Here is a 20,421-nt window from a genome sequence, read left to right as displayed (position 1 = left end):
CCACGCCCAGCATCTTAAGATTTGTGAGAGCTGATAGTAATAACGTGTTCTAGTTTTTATTACAGTGTTTGCTGTTGGCGGGCATTTTGTAGAATAAGATTAAATCTATTGGTTTCCATCTGGCAGGAATTTTTCCAAATGTGTTCTGGCTATTTATTTATTTTTTAACATTGTTACAATAGAAATATGTGTAACATTGTGCACTGTTTTGTATATAATTTTTTTTATTTTATTTTATTTTTTTACAGTGTATAGTAAAATAGTTTTAGCCACCAATGATTTTAGCTGTGCACTGTAAAAAAAAATTTTTTGTTTTGAATTAAATGTTTAATTTATGGTAAATGCTATGGCCAACACTTCATGTTATATGATGATACAAGTATTACCAGTTTATTTTAATCATTATACTATATTAATGTACTAGCATAAGATATTATTGTAGTAAATATATCGCTAATACAATTTTAAAAGGTGTATATATATATATATATATATATATATATATATATATATATATATATAAACACTGTAGTATTTTTACTTTATATATTTTTATGTAAAGTTCTTATGTGATTTTGGTTAGTTACTAACGTATTTTACACTAGGATGATTTGGTTATTTAATAGTGTGTGATAAACTAGTGCAAACCCTAATACATTATATTTCTCGTAGTCTTTTAAGTGTTATTTCAGTTCGTGTTTATTCATTGTTAAATGATTAAAAAGGCGAGATTTTTGTGCATCAGAGTTTGAGACGCCGACCTGACCTTAATTGGAGAAAAACTGTGGTGACCACTCTCATTAATTTTAATTATTTTTATTTTTTTTGGTCAAGCGTCACTATATCACTAAAGCAGCATAAACGTGCACAAACTTCCTCAGACTTTATCACATAGTCATAAAATGTTCGAGCAGATCGCGTGGACTCTCGTGCTGGTGAACGCGAGCGCAGATGTTGTTCATCGCGCGTGAGGTGCGAAGCCTGAGGAGCCTCGCGTGCTCTTCATCATCCTCTTACTCCTTGGCTTGGTAAAGGAGATTGGTCGCTGGGTAGTTTGTGTTTTGTCATTATAGAAATGGATTTCACCGTGCACTCATGATGTATTTGTGGTAGGTTAGTGCTGTGAAATGTGGTGTTTCAATCATGGCACGGGGGCTGATTCCGTGGATCTGGCTGAAGCGACCCGTTTATATCCAGGTAAGACGCGAAATAAGCATCGCATGCAACTTCTTGATAAATCGTGCCTAGTGTTTCGCTTTAATAGGCATCTGTGTTGTCGTAATCGTTTGTGTGTGAGATTTGAATGGGGACGCTGTCATCCCGTTTGGACTCGGAAGTTTCTGAAGGGTTCATCTCTTCCTAAAGCTTCACTCCATGTTACTAGCTTTAAAACGACTGAATGCATTTTTGCTCTTTTCAACCATTTTTTTCGACCCATGCATGAGCCTCAAATTAATATCTTCCTAAAAATACTGACATGCCACCTTTCGCAACTGTATCCGTTGCTTTTCTCCTGTGGGTTTCATGGCTGTGATGGATGAAGCTGATGTTGCTGCGTTTTATCCATCGTCGGTCAGTCGTTGCTGTAGCAACCCGCACTGCTGTAAAACATTTTTATAGTCCTGCTGAAAATATTTCCCCTACCTGTCAAGAATGAAATGCAAAATATAAACCATGAATTCCCAAACTCACTGGGGCGCTGTGTTCATGTGCGTCAAAGATCGACGACCTAATTTTACACTTCTATTAATACTGAACAACGTCAATCCAGCTCACTTGTGTTTAACTAGATATAGAATAATAAACCTAGTTGCACCGCCACAGACTTTTAGCCTACTTGTGCAAGTCTTAGGCTTCTGCGAAGTGTTTGCTAATTATCTTATGTCACATTCAGTGAAATATTCAAATGAAATATTAAACGAATAGGCTAATTAAAAATGCATGAATACACAATACTGTAACAGTAGTGAAAATGCAGACTGATGTTATTACAGAATTGATGTGATATTCAGAGCTTTATTATTTCCACCCTTAATGTGGAAAGTTTGAGGACTGACAAAACCACAACACCTTCATTTTTTTAAGGTGAGCAGAAAGCACTATACACATTTTTTTTACCAGTACTTGTGAAATGTTATAAAATCATATTCACATAATCATAAGAACCAACTTGTGTATGTGTGTGCATGTAAATATATTTTCAATTTTATTGAATATTTATTTAATATTTGTATAATTTATTGGCAGCAAAGTATTAAGGCTTTTAAACCATATAGGTTTGAAATATGAGCAGGACCTACACTAATAATCAAAACAAACTGAATACAAACTTATTTGGTTCTTGCATTCACAGCACACACACACACACTCACACACACCTATCTATCTACTCACCCATCCATCCATCCATCCATGTATTTATTTATTTGTTCCTTTCTCAATCTTTGGTTTCCTCCCTGTTCACTGTGTGACTATAGCTCATAATTCACTCAGCTGTTCTACACTGTGGAAATAAAAATGACAAAAAAAGGGACATTATCCATTAATTTTACTGACATTCCTATAAACTCTAAAACACAACGCAATGAAGTGCAAAATTCACAATACAGGTAAAAAATAATAATAATAATAATAATAAAATGTAGTACATTGTGCCCTATTTTTACAGCATTATTCAGTGTGTGACTGTGTTGTCTGTGTAAAATAAAATAAATAAATAATTCTCAGACTAGGACAGCAGCCCTCCTTTAAACATTTAGTTTTTTTTCTGAAGAGCGTAATCCTGCCTGCTTTCAGCAGCTTACTGAGACTTCCTCGGCTCTGACTGTGCTCACACCCAGAGTCTGGCTTACTGTCTGCTGTTTGCTTGCTCAAAAGAAAGAATCATGAAGACAGTGAACATGAATCTGAGATGTGTGCTTTTTCTTGAGCATCTCAGAGGCAGATAATCACTGCTTTGAAGTTTGCGCTGGTCCTTGCACACTATTTTAGTTTGAAGCAATGGCTAATTCCTATGAATAGGACTTCACATACATTTTTTACCACTTACATACAAATCTTGTTCAAATTGCAGCCTCTCTCTTAAATCCTTTTGCTCCCTGATTGCAGATTTCAGATAGAAAATGTAGGAGCCATATTATATTATAAATCTGTTAATATGTCCAAAGCATCTGCTGTGATCCTTTGGCCTCTTGATCTGTACTGTCCTCTCTAAATGGATGAACTACATATGGCATACTGTTTAGAGATCTTGTGTTTATTATAAAATAACATAGCTTAATGCTCTCAAACATTACATGGAAGGAATTAGCTTCCTAGGTTATGGAGACTAAATGCTTCAGGACACAATAGTCTTTGTTCAGGAGGTCAGTTTTTTTGTTGTTGTACATTTCTCTCAGTCAGAGGCATGATTCACATATTTCAGATACAGCGTCCACACAAAGTAGCAGTGAGAACCAGCTAAAATGTGGGGGGAAGATAACAACAGCTTAAGTGTGATATACTGTCATGAGGTTGAGGAATAAACAACTGTGACCACCCAGCCATGAGGAAAAGAGGACATTCACCTTCACACAACAAGTCCAGACAAACTGTTGGACAAATAGTTGATGTATATGAGCAGCCCTATACAAAATGACACAGTTACCCCATTGCAGTGTATTGTAGAGTTCTTGACCACTGGATGATACATTTCTTCACTCAGTTTGTCACCCTGGATCAGTTTCATTACACTTTTCATACACAATTGCATGACAAAATATCAGCTTGTTTTGGTGTGCGTCAAGTCCAAATATGCTGCATTGCAGTTCCATGTATTGCAAGCAGTGATTTGGTGAGAGTTTTATCAAGCCACACCAGAGAAATGCCTGAAGATATGTCCATGTTTCTTATTCGGCTGAATCATCATGACCCAAAATCCATACATTGCTCTTTTACCCAACAGCATTCAATGATTTTGGACAAAACCTTATGATATCATGGTGTGGTATGAGCAGAGGAATGCTACATCTAGATACATCACTTGATGAAACAAGATCATGGATGCATAGATTTTATAAGAGAGTGCTTCTAGCCTTAAAGGATTTTAGTGCATCACAAAAGAACTTAAAAATTTCATGGCCTCCAGAGTGCCTACTTAGATTTGTGCCTACGTTGTTCCTGTTTAAATCCCTCCGTTGTCCTACCTAGATGTTTCTTGTGTAGATAGCCTTCTGTCCAGGATTTTTTTTTTTTTACTTAGTATGAGAGACCATTTTTCTCATAAACAAGAAACGTCCTCATTTCAGTTTAGGGTTCTGTCACAGTCGGAGGACCATTCTCACATTCTCATTTTGTTCCAGTGCATGGGAATAATAAACCAGGTCTCCTACTGTATTTACTATAAGTTTCAGGCTGGCCCTCTTTGTGCCCAGTGCAGCCCAGAGGTACTGTGTCACATGCTAAATGACGTTATATTTAAATATATCAAATATATGTTATGAGAACAGCAGGAAGATGGCTTGAGTGCGTAATACACTATTATAGTGATTTTAGGGTGTTAAAGATCATTAATCATTCATATTTTTTTTCTTTAATATGATATTTAATTTGACAGTATTTCACACTGAAATTGTTGTTATCTTCCCCCCACAATTAAAAAAATTACAATCATTAAAAAATATGTTCATTATAGTATAGGTGTGTCAAAAATGATCCTTTATATAAAAAAATATGCTCTGCTTTTCTCACTGCTGCTTTGTGGGGACACTGTATCTGAAATATGTGAATCATGCCTCTGACTGAGAGAAATGTACAACAACAAAAAAACTGGCCTCCTGAACAAGTACTATTGTGTCCTGAAGCTATGTTATTTTATAATAAATTCTCTGAGCACATGATCTCTAAACAGTATGCCATATGTAGATATACTTCGAAACTCTTTTTTAGATTTTTAGATGAATTTCGCAAAATATCACCTGAAAACCAAATCTCTGATTCTCTCTGAAGATCAAATAATTTGAAATAATACTTATCTAATTGCATTTATTCATATTCAAATGATATATATTTTTAAATATATAAACATTCAATACATATATATATATATATATATATATAGTCACGGGAGGAGCACAAGACAGACACAGTGGGCGTGGCGTCAGGCCTCGGAGAGGCTTTTATTAACAGAAATCATAAAACAAAGGGAATAAAAGTGGCCAGAGGGGGAAAGTGTCCAAAATAACAGGGAATCTGGTGTCCTCGTTGTGCTGCGGGGTTTGTGTAGGTCGGGCAGTGTTCATCGAGGAAGGGTCCAGGTAAGGGGCGGAGTCCGGCGGCCGCACGCGATCCCCTCCTAGGTCCGGGGCGCGAGGGGCGGCGGCTTCATCTAGCGGCCACATCTCTCTCGTCGGCCGCGGCGCTGGTAGGGGATGGACGGCCCGGCATCCTGGCCCGTCGGCCGTGTATACGGGTGCGGTTCCCTTCCGGATCGCGGGTCCGGCAGCTCACGTCTTGGTGGCGCGGGAGTCCCTCAACGCACCCTTCCTGGACCCACGAGGACACCAGTGTGCATGCACGGGGAAGAGACCGGTCTCCTGAGGAGAGGCGCGTTGGGCTTTTAAACAGCGGCGGTAATGAGGCTCCACTTCCTTCAGGTGTGCCCCATCACACGCCGCCAGCCCTGACTCGTCCAGCGCCCCTCCTCTCACACACCCACTCCAGTCGGGAGCCTGGTGAAGGGCGGCGATTTAGGACGGGGTGCCGGTGACAATCAGGGAGGAGGCAGCTGACTCGTCACATTCCCCCTCCCAAGCGACATCCCCGTCCCCAGGGCGCCACCCACACGGGAGTGCTACCATCCTCAACCAGGCTCCAAACGGTCGGAGTGGGCGGGGCTTCCTCTCCGGGCGGTCCTCCCTCTCGCAGCGCACCAGAACAGGGACAGAGAAACCGGGTTTTAGTGACAGCCTCAACCAACCACAGGGTAAAATGACAATGGAAAAGTCACTTACCCCTTGTGTGGCTGGGAGGCTGTCCCCAGTTTTCCTCCGTCCCAGTCTGGGTTCTCACGAACGTTTGCAAGCGAGAGGGGGTGACGTCACCAGACGTTTCCCAACTGCGCTGTCTAGGCTCCGCCTGCCCGCATTCTCCACCAGTGTCACGGGAGGAGCACAAGACAGACACAGTGGGCGTGGCGTCAGGCCTCGGAGAGGCTTTTATTAACAGAAATCATAAAACAAAGGGAATAAAAGTGGCCAGAGGGGGAAAGTGTCCAAAATAACAGGGAATCTGGTGTCCTCGTTGTGCTGCGGGGTTTGTGTAGGTCGGGCAGTGTTCATCGAGGAAGGGTCCAGGTAAGGGGCGGAGTCCGGCGGCCGCACGCGATCCCCTCCTAGGTCCGGGGCGCGAGGGGCGGCGGCTTCATCTAGCGGCCACATCTCTCTCGTCGGCCGCGGCGCTGGTAGGGGATGGACGGCCCGGCATCCTGGCCCGTCGGCCGTGTATACGGGTGCGGTTCCCTTCCGGATCGCGGGTCCGGCAGCTCACGTCTTGGTGGCGCGGGAGTCCCTCAACGCACCCTTCCTGGACCCACGAGGACACCAGTGTGCATGCACGGGGAAGAGACCGGTCTCCTGAGGAGAGGCGCGTTGGGCTTTTAAACAGCGGCGGTAATGAGGCTCCACTTCCTTCAGGTGTGCCCCATCACACGCCGCCAGCCCTGACTCGTCCAGCGCCCCTCCTCTCACACACCCACTCCAGTCGGGAGCCTGGTGAAGGGCGGCGATTTAGGACGGGGTGCCGGTGACAATCAGGGAGGAGGCAGCTGACTCGTCACAATATATATATATATATATATATATATATATATATATAGGGCCAGCCTGAAACTTAGGGCCAGCCTGAAACTTATAGTAAATACAGTAGGAGACCTGGTTTGCCAAGGGTGGAGGACTGTGATATCCTGTGACCTGCCAATTAAGCCATACCATGTGCTGCAATGTTGGAGGGGGGTTTGGGTTTAGTTTGTTGGCTCTGTGATTGTTTGTACTTGTCTCCCATTTTTAATTTTCCCCTTTTTGTGTAAATTGGTTTGGTCAAGCCACTATATATGTTCTTGGTGTCTCATTCTGTTAGGTGAGGTTGTTAAGTTCATATTCTGTTTTGTTGTATGCTGTTTTGAGTATAGTTATATTTTGTTGACCTCTTTTATAGGCCTAGTTGTTAATTTTTTGGTTTCTATTGTTCAGTATTTTTTTGGGGTGTAATAAAATAACCCATTTTCTAAAGAAACTTCTGTTTTCCTCATGGCCGGTCTGTTTGGTCCATGACAATATATATATATATATATATATATATATATATATATATATATATATATATATATATGCACTTTGTTTTCTTTATATGTGACTATAATACAATAGAAAACATGACCTAAAGCAGTCAAATCTTTTCTAAAATAATGCTTACGATTACATTTTTAAATGAATAATGTCTTGTTTTCTTGTATACATGAAAATTATAAGTTTGATCATTATTAGGATTTAAAATGAGTTTAATATGCAATATCAATTGATCGAATAATTGGAAGAAAAAAAAACAGTACAAACATTTAGTGACGCAATGCTTTTTATCTCATAAAAGAGCAGCTGCTTTGAAATGACAGCTTGTGATACAGTGAATAAGATGATGCTATGTCTAGATTATTTGTTGCTCTTGGAGTCACACATCACTGCTCAAGGAGCAACTGATCGTCATTGCACATTAATCATCAATTTTTACATGTTTTTTTTTTTTCTTGTAAATCCGTGTTGGACTGTTTTAGTCGCCCTGAATCACAACCTTCCTGAGCTCCATGCAGTGGTTAGTTGATGTAAACATTTTGGACAGTTGCAGTGTTGAGTCAGTGTGTAGATGGATGTGTCCCATGGGGCAACAGGACTGAGAGAAACGGGATGGGGTGCCTGATTGTTGGTTGTTCTCACACAGATGAGTCAAATTAGACCTGCAGTGCCTGAGTGACGTCTGCTTCCATCAGAACGCTGCCGCTTGGGAGCAGAGAAACAGAGAGAGGAAGAGAGAGAGGGAGAACGGGAACTAACACTGTCCCCCATCACACTTAGATTGCACCAGAGAAGCCTTTTCTTGTTCTTCATGCCATATACTTCCTTTAGAGAGAGAATAGTCTTGTAAATGTTTTCTCTACAGTTCAGGTCATTAAAAACCTTTTTTTATTGAGGTCATGCGTGACAGAAGCCCTTTTCTCTCACTCTCTATCTGTCTTTGTCATTGTTCCTTGCTCTTTTTTTTTTATTATTGGTCTTTCTCATTCATTGGTTTGAAGGGGAGGGGGGCATCAGAGAGAAGGCAGCAAGAAATCGCTTTATGATCATGAATTATGAATGAGTAGAGAGCAAGCTATAAAAACAAGTATCAGTGCAAAAATTCTCCCCTATTTGATCCGCTACTTCCGTCCTATATTCTCTCACAAGCCACTGAGGGGTTTAAAGATTAAAAGCAACAGACATCTATATGTTCTATATTCCTATTATGTATGGCACACATAGTTCTGATTAAAACGTTAGATGAATGCCTTTGAGGGTCATTGGGATACCACTATTTCTGGCCAACTTTTCCACAGCCACTGGTCTTCACTCCCTCAGCCACTAATGAAAAGCAGACACAAAGCTTTAATCAATAACTTCTCATTACCTACTTCTCTTCGCCTCTCCCTTTGGTGATGGCCGATGTGGTCCTAAGGATGAACATGCCACATTAGCTGAGTTGAAATAAATAACTCTGTAAATTGACTGAAAAGGTCATGTAAGGAGCAGGGATACAGTAGTTACTGAAGGATCAATCTGGAATACAATACATTTTAGCAGTGAGCATTACAGCATGTCTGAATGAACCAAACGATTGGACTACTTACTGGTTTAAACAGACCTGTGCGCTGCACGCTTGAGTGCATAGGTGCAGACTTAACCTAATGCAAGGTTAGACATTTGAGTTCAGTTGTACATTTAATGCTGAAGTGTGTAATTTCTTTTTTATTTCAAAATATAATCCCCTATCCCAGTTAAATATACAGAGACAACTATAAGTAAGTAAATTTTCCCTGAAAAAAAAAGTTTTGTAGGCCTAGTATTGTGACAAAATATTTTAGATCGTAGATTAATCTTAGATTAGTTTGTTATACTTCACTTAATGCCATGGCACAATTTTTTTGATCTGAATCTGTTACGTCAAGTCAAGTGAAGTCACCTTTATTTGTATAGCACTTTATACAATACTGGTTGTGTCATTGCAGCTTTATAGTGTCAAACAGGAAAACAGTTTGTCACTGATGCAAGATGATAATAAAAGAATGAATGAATATAAATGTAGCATTACATCACTTGCTCACCAATGGATCCTCTTCAGTGAACGGGTGCTGTGACGAGTGGGGCGGGGCCGAGAGCCGTGGGAACGGAGCGAGGCCGGTGGAGTGATTGGAAATGAGCGACACCTGCACCACTCACCGGTCTCGAGTCCCATGGAGGAGACTGAAGGATATAAAACAGGAGCGACGACAGTGACGGAAGAGAGAGGACCAGGCCTGGGTTTTAGTTGTGTTTTGATTTTTATTTGTGTGCGACAGCCGTCCGTGAGGGGCTGTCACTCTGTTTTGTGTTTATTTTGTTGTTGAAGTTTCTATTTGATTGTCCGCCGGTTCCCACCTCCTTCTTCCCGATGATTATGAAGTTTTAATGCGTTACAGGTGCCATCAGAAATAGAGTTTAAAAGCTGATTGGAGATATCTGGCATATGTCGACAGATAAAAGTCAAAAATCATTTTACACTGATATTTTGATTAAAAATTATTAGGTCAAAAAACAATATTAAAATGAAAAATATAATAATTCACAATAAGATCAATAATATGAATTTAGAAAATAGATATGGTGAATTGTAATTTTATCCTGACTTCTTGTAATTTGGTGAAATCTGTTAATTAATATTTTTTTTTTTTTTTTTTTTTTTGCAAAACTGCTTATTCTATAAGTGGTGTGAACAAGTCATGTGGTGCAAAAAAACAGGAAATGATATGATAGGGAAAATGCCTGCAGACCCTCATTACTGTGTGACAAGGTTATTATTTTAAAATACCAGATAATACAATCTATTAATGACATGGCAAAATTAGCTCAGCTCTTAAAACGTCATATGGAGCAAATCTATGTAATGATGTTTATTCATTTATAATTCTTCACATTTGTAAAAATGCTTTTTATTGTGAAAATTATATTTAAAGTTTCTGATGTGTACATTTATGTATTAAAATGTTATCCAAGGTGTATTCAAGTTAGATTACGTTAAGTCTTTAAATTGTAACAAAACAAATACAAAAAAGTCAATTTCTAGGAAAGATTTTTCCTTTTTTTATTGTGGACACTCGCCATTGACCCATTTCTGTGATGATGACCCGCTAATCATCAATAGCGACCTAATTAAGACTCTTAGCTCAGAACGCCAGTCAAAGTGCCAACAGACAGAACCATGTTCCTAAAGCCCATAATTATTAGAAGAGCTGATAGAGCTTTCCCAAGTATTAAATGAAAGTTCTAATGAAATGCATTGGCACAAATGTGGCTCTCATCCTCAGCTCATGCATAATAAAGTCTGTAGAAACTCCAAAAACTATTTATGCATATGCCTTATCTACTTCCCCATAAAAGGCTGAGCCAAAGGCTTATGTTGTGCAGAGCCTTATGTGGACATTTCCCTCTGTCTTGTGATTGATATTCCATGCAGTCTTCAGTTCGGCTTCTTCAGAGAGCAGAGAGTGATGTGGGGGTCGGCCTCTGTCACATCTCCTGTGAGTTCACAGCAGCAGAGCATCCAAATGCTGTGTGACACATATAGACACATGTCCACTGATCAGCTTGATCTCAGTGTACTAAATGATGAGAGCTTTCGGTTTCATTTAAAGAGCCAGTAAGATGAAAATTCTAAGCTTCCTATCACTGTTTATAAGTCTTGTACAATAGGTTTAAATCCAAGGTTAAAAAACATTGTCATTTTGTCAAAATATCATTATAAAATTACCTCAATTCTCAGAGATCCCCAAACGGTTCGTGCGAAGCTGTTCAAAAGATTCAGTTTCCTTAAACCCCACCTTTCGGTAGCATACTGTGTTCTGATTGGTCAACTAACATAGCCAGGTTTGATTGGTTGTTCCGCACACAACTTCACGGTAAACAATGCGTTAGCATCTTTTTGGAGTGAATTATGTCTTATTCCTCTCATCGCGAAGCAAACATTAAAATAAAAAACTTGAACAGTTAGCCATTGGTTCTTCTGATCTTCATTCTTTGGCAGTGAAAATAAAACAAACTTGCCTTTACAATTAAAAACACACTGTCTCCTGGACATGATGCTCTCACACCAACCACTAACCAGAGCGTCTGTGTGTGGGTGGGGCAGGTCAGAGTTTTGTTTCTCCCATGATGGTAGGCGGAGATTATTATGCAAAGTGCTCCTAGTGACGTACATAGAGATGGGCAAAAGATTTGAAATCTATAACGACTCGTTTCAGCGATTCAGAGTCGACTCCTTACTTTAGAAGCCAATAACTTTATAAATCGTGTACTTTTTGGTTTAGTTATTTGCACATTGTTTACACTGATGGACAGCTACATCATACACTGTAATACAGGTAATTTTTGATTTCCCATCTGTGTGGCTCTTTAAAGTGCTACCATGGAAACACTTCCTGTCATAAGGGGAAGACCTGTCATCCAGAGTGACAAACTATAAAGCTATTGAAGTCAAACTCCCTCAGTTTGATATATGAGCTACTGCTCGATACACAAGAAGATTGGGTACAGAGATATTGGGTACAGTTTACTGTGTTTTTCATAGCAACAGGACTGTATTCCTGGAACAACGAGGCTGTGTATTCCTGGAGGATAAGTCTTGATCAGATTAATTGTTTTAATTATGTTTGTGGACTGACTGATTTGATCATCTCTTATTATCTTTGGAAAGTCTTTGTCCGGCTTTCTTAGCTTCTTTCTCATTATACAAGACGTGATTTGCAGTTTACGGTTATATGTGAAAACAGTGAACAATGATGAGAAAAATAGAAATAGGCATAGTGCTAACTGGAGACATTAACCTAATTGCAAGCAGCTGCAGCAGAGCTTTGTGAATCATCCTGGAGAGAAAGGGGACATTCTGAGGAAATGGTGCCTTTTGAGGCTGAATTTTGTTATATGAAAAATGAAATTGGGGGACTACCATGGAGTGGTGTGACTTGCTGTTATTAATGACTAATTCTTAAAGGGTTAGTTCAGCCAGAAATCATTTAATCACCCTCAAGCTGTTCTAAACCTGCATACATTTCTTTCTTCTGCTTGTAACAGAATTTTTTATTTGTTAATAATGAACTGATGTTCAAGCCTTGAGAAATATTGATCACTATTTATTATGTGCTATTCATTTATATACTCCAATCAATGATAAAGGGATGGAGATATTGTATTATAATTTAATTTAAAATATTTATACAAAATTTTCTAGTGTGTGTGTGTGTATATATAATATATAAATACATATATGTGTGTGTGTGTGTGTATGTATGTATGTATGTATGTGTGTGTGTGTGTGTGTGTGTGTGTATTTTAAAGTAACACTTTTATGTAGCAAGAATTCAATTGATCAAAGGTGACAGTAAACCTTGACTTTGGGCTCAGGGAAACGCTGCCTACAAAAATGAGCATTCTGACAAACTATACAAAAACATTGTTACAAAAGATTTCTGTTTGAAATCAATGGAGATATTTTGAACTTTCTATTCAGCAACAGAATCCTGAAAAACATCATCACAGTTTCAACTGTTTCTTGAGCACCAAATCAGCGAGATCATGTGACAATACACTCTGGAGTAATTCCTGCTGGAGATTTAGCTTTGCCATCACAGAAACTAATTATTTCAAAGCACATTCAAGTAGAAAATAGCTGGAATACTATTTCACAATATAAAATTTTTCTTTTCTTTTTTGTGGGGGTGTCTTTTCATAAGCAGCCTTGAGCATAAAGGACTTCTTTCAAAATCATTAAAACATTGTATCAGCCAAGTTTGAATGGTACTTTACATATAGAAATAAATACTTAAAAAAAAAAAAAAAAAAGATTTAAAAAGATAAAAAAAAAAAAAAAAATATATATATATATATATATATATATATATATATAAATATTTGTAGTGTGCTGGTTGCTGGTCTCTGTATAGCTACAGATTAATCTGTAAAATATCAGTAGGAAGTCATGGTGACCATTAAGACAAAAGACAAACAGCACCAGATACGGTTTAGGTATCAGAATGGTAAAGTTTTAAATCATTAAGCCGACAGACATCAACCAATAAGAAGTATGGGTGATAAGAGACTGTGAAAGCAGAAAACTGATTTAGGTTTGATGAATGAACCTCTTCTCCCAAACCTTGACTTTGGGCTCAGAGACACGCTGCTTTACAAAACGGAGCTTTCTGTCAGCCCGTGGCCATGGCGACAGCTCGTCTGGGCCCTAAGAGGTATGAAAGGATGTACAGGACACTGGCCTGCCACAACTCTCCAACGCCTGTCATCCTGGCTTAGTGAGGCAGTGAGTTTAAGATGGTGGGGGGGGTTGAGACCCTGAAGGGCATGAGATTTAAAGAGGAGCGTAAGATGGATTCTCAGATGGGAATGGCAGAATTGCATCTCACTGAGTGCCTGTAGCAAAGAGGGAGTGATGGCCTGTCATTAGGGGAGCCTCCGAAGAAAGAGACAGTGTGTGTGTGTGTGTGTGTGTGTGTGAGAGAGAGAGAGATCAGATTAAATTATACAATCAGATGAGACCAATGATAGAGTGTCTAAGAACCTCATTTCAAAATGTGCCGGAAAAAACACTTGTATCATCTCAGTTCTAGTGACTGTGGCCACACCAGGCTTTCTGGACCTGAACAAATATTACATTGGAAGCTAAAGGGGCAGTTCTGAGATTAAGTTGTAGTCCAACCAGTTGGGACTTGAAATCAATCTACTTTACATTATTGGCATTTTGGTTATTGGTTTAGATCAGCTCAGGGGAGGATATTGGAGTTTGTACATCTCCAGGCTCTGATAATAACTGGATTTGCTTTATCAAAATAAAATACAGATTCAATCTTACTCAGGCTTGTACCGTGAAATAGGAGGCTGATTAAAAGAGGCTTTCTGTCAGTTAGAAAATGTGGATGTTCTCTGAGATAAAACGTCATTGCAGGAAGAGCTGAATCCGTGCCATAAGAAAAACAGACTGGAAAAGAAGAAAGTCCATCACTGTCCAACTCATGTCTCATCATCATTAAGAGAGAGAAGAGGCTCCATCAGTTCTGTTATTTGTCAGCTAATCTCTTGTAGTATGCATAATTGGCAACTATTATAGATATGATATGAGATTATTCACTCTAGAGCAATTAAAGGTTCCAGGGCAAATGGAAGCATAACAACAAAATATTATGATTAACTGCGTGCCTTTATTATATGCAATCACTACAATCTCTCCCTCTATATCATGTACAGATAAATGTACTATGTACTGTATATAGTATTTTATAAGTTTATAGTATTTTAAGTTTAATGATAGCAAATTTATTTAGAATTAATACTTAATTTAGACAATATTATCTGCAATTCCAAAACATTAATTTTGTTCTTCTTTAACCATTCTTTGGTAGAACAACTTGTGTGCTTGAGGTTGTTGTCTTGCTGCATGATCCATGTTATCGGCTAATGCAATTTTTGACCAGTTTGAAATGATGATTTATCGGTCCACTACAAATCCACAATTCAGTGTTTACACTGGATTAAATGACAAAATACCATTGTCCAACTGTATAGTGATATTCAGTGATTTTTAAAGAAGTGAGCAAATACTATTAGCAATGTTGACCTCATTCACACTCAAGTACAGAATAAATAAGTTTTAAAATGTGAGAACATCTGTGCTTGGGACTGAACCTAAAAACTAATTCGGTATGTTCATACCCATGCAATCATGTGACCCTACTCCATTTCATGATTTTATTGTGCAGGTCAGGACTATCATACACACAGCATTTAAGCACTAGCTACACTGATACAGAGATGCATGGCTGCAATCGCTGTGATTAATAATTTAGCATTTCTTATAAATTTTGCAGGCTGTATAGCTGTTTGCACTGAGCCAAGCGAAGTTCGGCAAACTGTTCCTCTGAGGTTTGGTTCGGATGTGTGCTTTCCAGATCAATCCAAATAAGAGTCAGATATTATCACCTTTACATTATATTTGACCTCCTTCACTGCTTGGCTTCAATTTGGGCATTGAACTGTCACACTGGTATCTAAATGGTACTCCAATTTGGTACAATGTCAAAAACAACACACTATTATTATGGTACTATTTTTTTTATAGATTAGTTTTGTTAGCGGAGATGTTGTTCTTCATGTTATGTTACCATACTGGAATCTTCTTCCTGTTGGTTTTTGCTCCTGCTGTTCTGGGTGAATGTGTTTGCATGAAGATCAACTTAAACAAACTCTCTATACATGTGGCAAAGCACTCGGCAAACAACTTCAGGATTCACACAAAGTGCCTCCTAAAATACAAAACACTAGACACCAGGTCTACACTGTTTTTCAGGGAGCTACTGCAGGCCATCACGCTCAGCTACATGAAACATTCCTCCTCCTCATGCCAGAGGAAAGCTTCTGTCAGCTCAGATTTTGCAGATAAAGAAATGTCAGTCCAGGGAGAGCCACGATGGTGCTGAAATTAGCTGGCTGTGTGCTACCCCGTTCACTCAAATGTTTGCTTGTAGTTTCAGGCGAGCAATGACTCCAGCTCTCAAACATTAACAATGATTTTGAAGATGAAGCCGTAACGTGCATTGGACGCTTCTGTTTCTCATGTCCCATGGAAATTATGCCTGTGGGAAATAAGAAAAGTCACCCGATAAGACCCAAGCACGCTGTCGGAGAAGCATGCATCTGGGAAATGGTCGGGATTTAAAAAAAATTTAAAAATCTTGTTGCATCTTAAGTTAGAGATCAAACTGACCTCTATTGTTGCTAGAAATTAGGTGAAAATGATATTTCATAAAGTGCCCACAGTCTTTGAAGTGAGAGGGCTATTTATAGTGGATCACACATCCCGTGTAGCTGTCAAGATGATAGTTCCCCACTGTTCTGAGCTTTAAAAGGTCACACATAAATAAAAGATGATAGGATTTTCCTGGGTTTAATCCCTCATAGGTTAAACGAATTAAATTATATTGTTCGCTCATGTTATAAATACATTTTAGCATTGTCCTTAATTGTAGAAAACTAGAAAGCCATGATTATTAAATGTAATTTTCCGTGCAGTCTTTATTACAGAAACTGCACCGAATGTGGAACTTAAACCTAGATTTGTGAAACATCTTTTCTCTGAGCTACAGTATGTTCTTTTCATCTTGTTTTTAGAAGTCCTCCTTTATTACCACCATTGCAGAAGAACCTCGAGTGAACTGTATCGGCTCATAATCAGTGCACATCAGCACACAAGCACCTTCAAAACTGCCTTGACTGCATCGTCTGTAACAGTCAAAGTGTTCAGCAAATGTAGCATCTATTAAAAATTGTTTTAGAATGAGGAATGATTGCTATCTGAATATCGACAAACCCCTTTTTTAATGTTTTCAGTTAACATTTGGAGATATTTTGTGAAAGGAAAGTGTTTTTTGCATGGTTACATTGTTTATCTGTTTGTGCACAGGCCCGGTTCTCCTACCTACACATGAAGTACCTGTTTTTTTCCTGGTTGGCTGTTTTCGTGGGAAGCTGGGTGGTGTATGTGGAATACTCTTCATACACAGAGCTGTGCCGTGGACATGAGTGCAAGAACTCTATTGTGAGTTTTCAGTTCTTAGCTAGAGTTGAAGTATTTGCTGAACAACATGGCACAACATTTTGATTCTGATTCAATACTGTGGAAAATCACTTGGTGCACCTCTACAGCTGTTATGTTTTTTTTGCGAAGATTATTTTCTAAAGAGAGCCATCTAGTGGAGAGTGACTACATAAGAGACACTGACTATAGAAATGGATCACACAATCTTTGGGGAGTACTGTATCATGGAATAAAATGAATAATACAGTATAGGCTCTGACGTATGTGTTTCTCCATGTATTTCCAGTGCAGTAAATTCCAGAAGGGGGTGATCGATGGGTCAGCATGCAACAGCTTGTGCGAGAAGGAGACTATTTACTTGGGAAAGTGTCTCTCTGCCAAACCCAGCAATCAGGTCAGACACAACAGACTCTAGGTGCTCCTTAACACTAGAAGTCTTCTAATCTGATTAAGCTGTTATCTACTGAAACATGCTTTTGGTTATCTGGGTCTATATTTATTTGCATGCACAGTATCAAGAGAATAAGGATGAATAAAATCCACCCACCCTCTCTTTCTTGTAGTTGAGTATTGTTTTGGTGTAACTGCATGCTGTTACACTTACCACCTTCTTTGTCTAGGTATATTATGGCAGTTGGGGGGATATGGAAGGAATCATAAAGTGCCAGATGGAGGAGGACCCTCATTATGATCTGGGTAAAGAACTGGAGCCCCCAAAAGAATCCGCCTCCTTTAACAGGCCAACCAAAGGGACATCCATGGAGAAGTTCAAAGAGATGGTCTTCAGCCATCTAAAGGTGCCAAATCCCATGCTATATTGAAATACAATATTAATGTAATCATATATTTTATCTATCCATTTGCATTGCTTTAACATGATATACTTTTAAAAGGGACACCAGATGAACATTTTTCTAAAATTTCCTCAGAAAATCAAAACAGCTTCATAATTGAGACTTGAAGAAAAATACTCCCACACTGCTAAGACATATTTATATGCAAACACCATGTAAAAGTGAATTTTGCATTCGATGTCCCCTTTAAAAACATGTAAATAAAGCATGCTCAGCCCAGCTCCTAACAGGTTTAGTTCTAACTCTGTCTGTAATTGAAATAATCTAGGCTGCAGGAATGATTAAGCATAATCACAAATTTTTATGGACCTTATGATCGTGCAAATGTATTCTATTAAAAAAAGGTATCAAATCATCTATTTATTTGTACTTTTTCTCATTTTGAACTAGTAAGCATTTGATTGAACGTTATAAATAATAATGATCTAAAATATAATATCATTAGTTGTATAAATATAATTATTTAAAATTTGAATAAAGGAAAACCTCGAAAATCGAAACCTCTGCAATAATGTATATGCACTGACGACCTAAGGTCTGAAGCTATTGAAAATCATTTGTTTACACCTTTAACCCATTTTAAATAATAAATTTATGTAAAATGTCCATTACTTATTCTCCACGAATTTGGCATGAAGAAAGATATTTTGACAGCCTGGAAGACCTTCTATATACAGACAGAGACGAACTGAATCTCTTCCAGACATCTGTTATTAACTCCTAACAATGCCTCTTTCCCCCCTTGCAGGCTAAAGTAGGAGACCAAGCCAATTTAGCAGATTTGGTGAACCTTGTGCTTGGAGTTGCAGACAGCAGCAAGGATGGCCAGATCTCGCTGTCCGAAGCACATTCAGCTTGGGCTTTACTGCAGCTGAATGAATTCCTTCTGTCCATCGTGCTACAGGACCGAGAGCACACTCCCAGACTGCTGGGCTTCTGTGGGGACTTGTATGTGATGGAAAAGGTGCCTTATGTACCACTCTATGGCGTCAGTCTTCCGTGGATGGTAGAGCTGTGGATTCCATCCGGCCTGCGACGGAGCATCGACCAGTGGGCCGCCCCCTCCTGGCCCCGCAAGGCTAAGATTGGCATCGGCCTGTTTGAGCTCGTTGAGGACGTCTTCCACGGCACATTTGGTAGTTTTCTTATGTGTGATGTAAGTGCTGCGGGGTTTGGGTACACAGAGCGCCATGATATAAAGGTGATAGATGCAAGGCGTATTGTCCCCGAGGCTGCTTTTCAGGAAGTGATGCGTGAAAGGCGGTGCGAAGAGGACAGTGACTGTATGTATGGCCGGGACTGCCTCACTTCCTGTGATCTCACTAAACACCGCTGCACTACGGAGGTCACACAGCCCAATCTGGCTAAAGTATGTAGCACACTGAAGGACTATCTTCTGCATGGTGCACCATCAGATATTAAAGACGAACTGGAGAAACAGCTGTACGCCTGCATCGCTCTCAAAGGCGCCAGCGAACAGATGGAAATGGAACATTCCTTGATTCTCAACAACCTCAAAACTCTGCTTTGGAAGAAGATATCACATACAAAGGACTCGTAATGATGCTTAGAACTGTTACTGTTTTTATGAACCGAACAAAAGATGAACAAGAGACTGGGAATGATTGATATTGGAAGACTCCAATGCAAAAAAAAATTGTTGCATACTTTTATTTTTGGCCTGAATTTGCAAAGTACCATCATATAGCCTTCGTGGCACTTTGTTGTGTAACATTACCCAGTCTTGACTCAATCCCAAATGATAAAAGCTTAGGCTGCAGAGATACTGCCTCTGCTAATGCATGTCCTCCAATGCCAAGAGAAAATGCCAAATTTTTAATTCTTCATGCAGGTTATTTTTCAGAGAACTGAGACAATCAAATTGTGTCTAGTCCAGAGGTTTTCAAACGGAGACGAGGATCCCCGATTTGACAGAATAAAACAGATTTTTACTAAATCTATTTTTAAGGACAGTCTAAGATAACTTGAGAAATAGGCTTAATTTATTTTTATTTGATTAAAATTTTCTATGATGACTTCTAAAGAATGGTCAGAAAATACAACATTATTCTATTTTACTGACAGTCCAGATTTTAATTCTGGCTTTTACTTTAAATATATGTATGCATATACAGTATTGTTCAAAATAATAGCAGTACAATGTGACTAACCAGAATAATCAAGGTTTTTAGTATATTTTTTATTGCTACGTGGCAAACAAGTTACCAGTAGGTTCAGTAGATTGTCAGAAAACAAACAAGACCCAGCATTCATGATATGCACGCTCTTAAGGCTGTGCAATTGGGCAATTAGTTGAAAGGGGTGTGTTCAAAAAAATAGCAGTGTCTACCTTTGACTGTACAAACTCAAAACTATTTTGTACAAACATTTTTTTTTTCTGGGATTTAGCAATCCTGTGAATCACTAAACTAATATTTAGTTGTATGACCACAGTTTTTTAAAACTGCTTGACATCTGTGTGGCATGGAGTCAACCAACTTGTGGCACCTCTCAGCTGTTATTCCACTCCATGATTCTTTAACAACATTCCACAATTCATTCACATTTCTTGGTTTTGCTTCAGAAACAGCATTTTTGATATCACCCCACAAGTTCTCAATTGGATTAAGGTCTGGAGATTGGGCTGGCCACT

The 20,421-nt window shown here is 39.0% G+C and overlaps 1 protein-coding gene across 2 annotated transcripts; it reads left to right on the top strand.

The window, feature by feature from the left end:
* Positions 1-904: 904 nt before the first annotated feature.
* Positions 905-19,910, top strand: LOC128015583 (divergent protein kinase domain 1A). 2 transcript variants are annotated; one of them, XM_052599523.1, is made up of 6 exons: positions 905-1,028; positions 1,114-1,197; positions 16,780-16,914; positions 17,201-17,308; positions 17,535-17,711; positions 18,517-19,910. In XM_052599523.1, exons 2-6 carry the CDS (start codon positions 1,144-1,146, stop codon positions 19,327-19,329), a joined length of 1,287 nt encoding a protein of 428 aa, XP_052455483.1. In that variant the 5' UTR covers positions 905-1,028; positions 1,114-1,143; the 3' UTR covers positions 19,330-19,910. The 2 variants fall into 2 exon arrangements, with proteins under 2 accessions (XP_052455483.1, XP_052455484.1); XM_052599524.1 differs by lacking the exon at positions 905-1,028 and having other exon boundaries at positions 1,035-1,197.
* The last annotated feature ends 511 nt before the right edge of the window (positions 19,911-20,421 follow it).

This window comes from Carassius gibelio, chromosome A6, assembly GCF_023724105.1.
Source record: "Carassius gibelio isolate Cgi1373 ecotype wild population from Czech Republic chromosome A6, carGib1.2-hapl.c, whole genome shotgun sequence".
Lineage (NCBI taxonomy): Eukaryota > Metazoa > Chordata > Actinopteri > Cypriniformes > Cyprinidae > Carassius > Carassius gibelio.
This window is presented reverse-complemented; position numbering and strand designations above follow the sequence as displayed.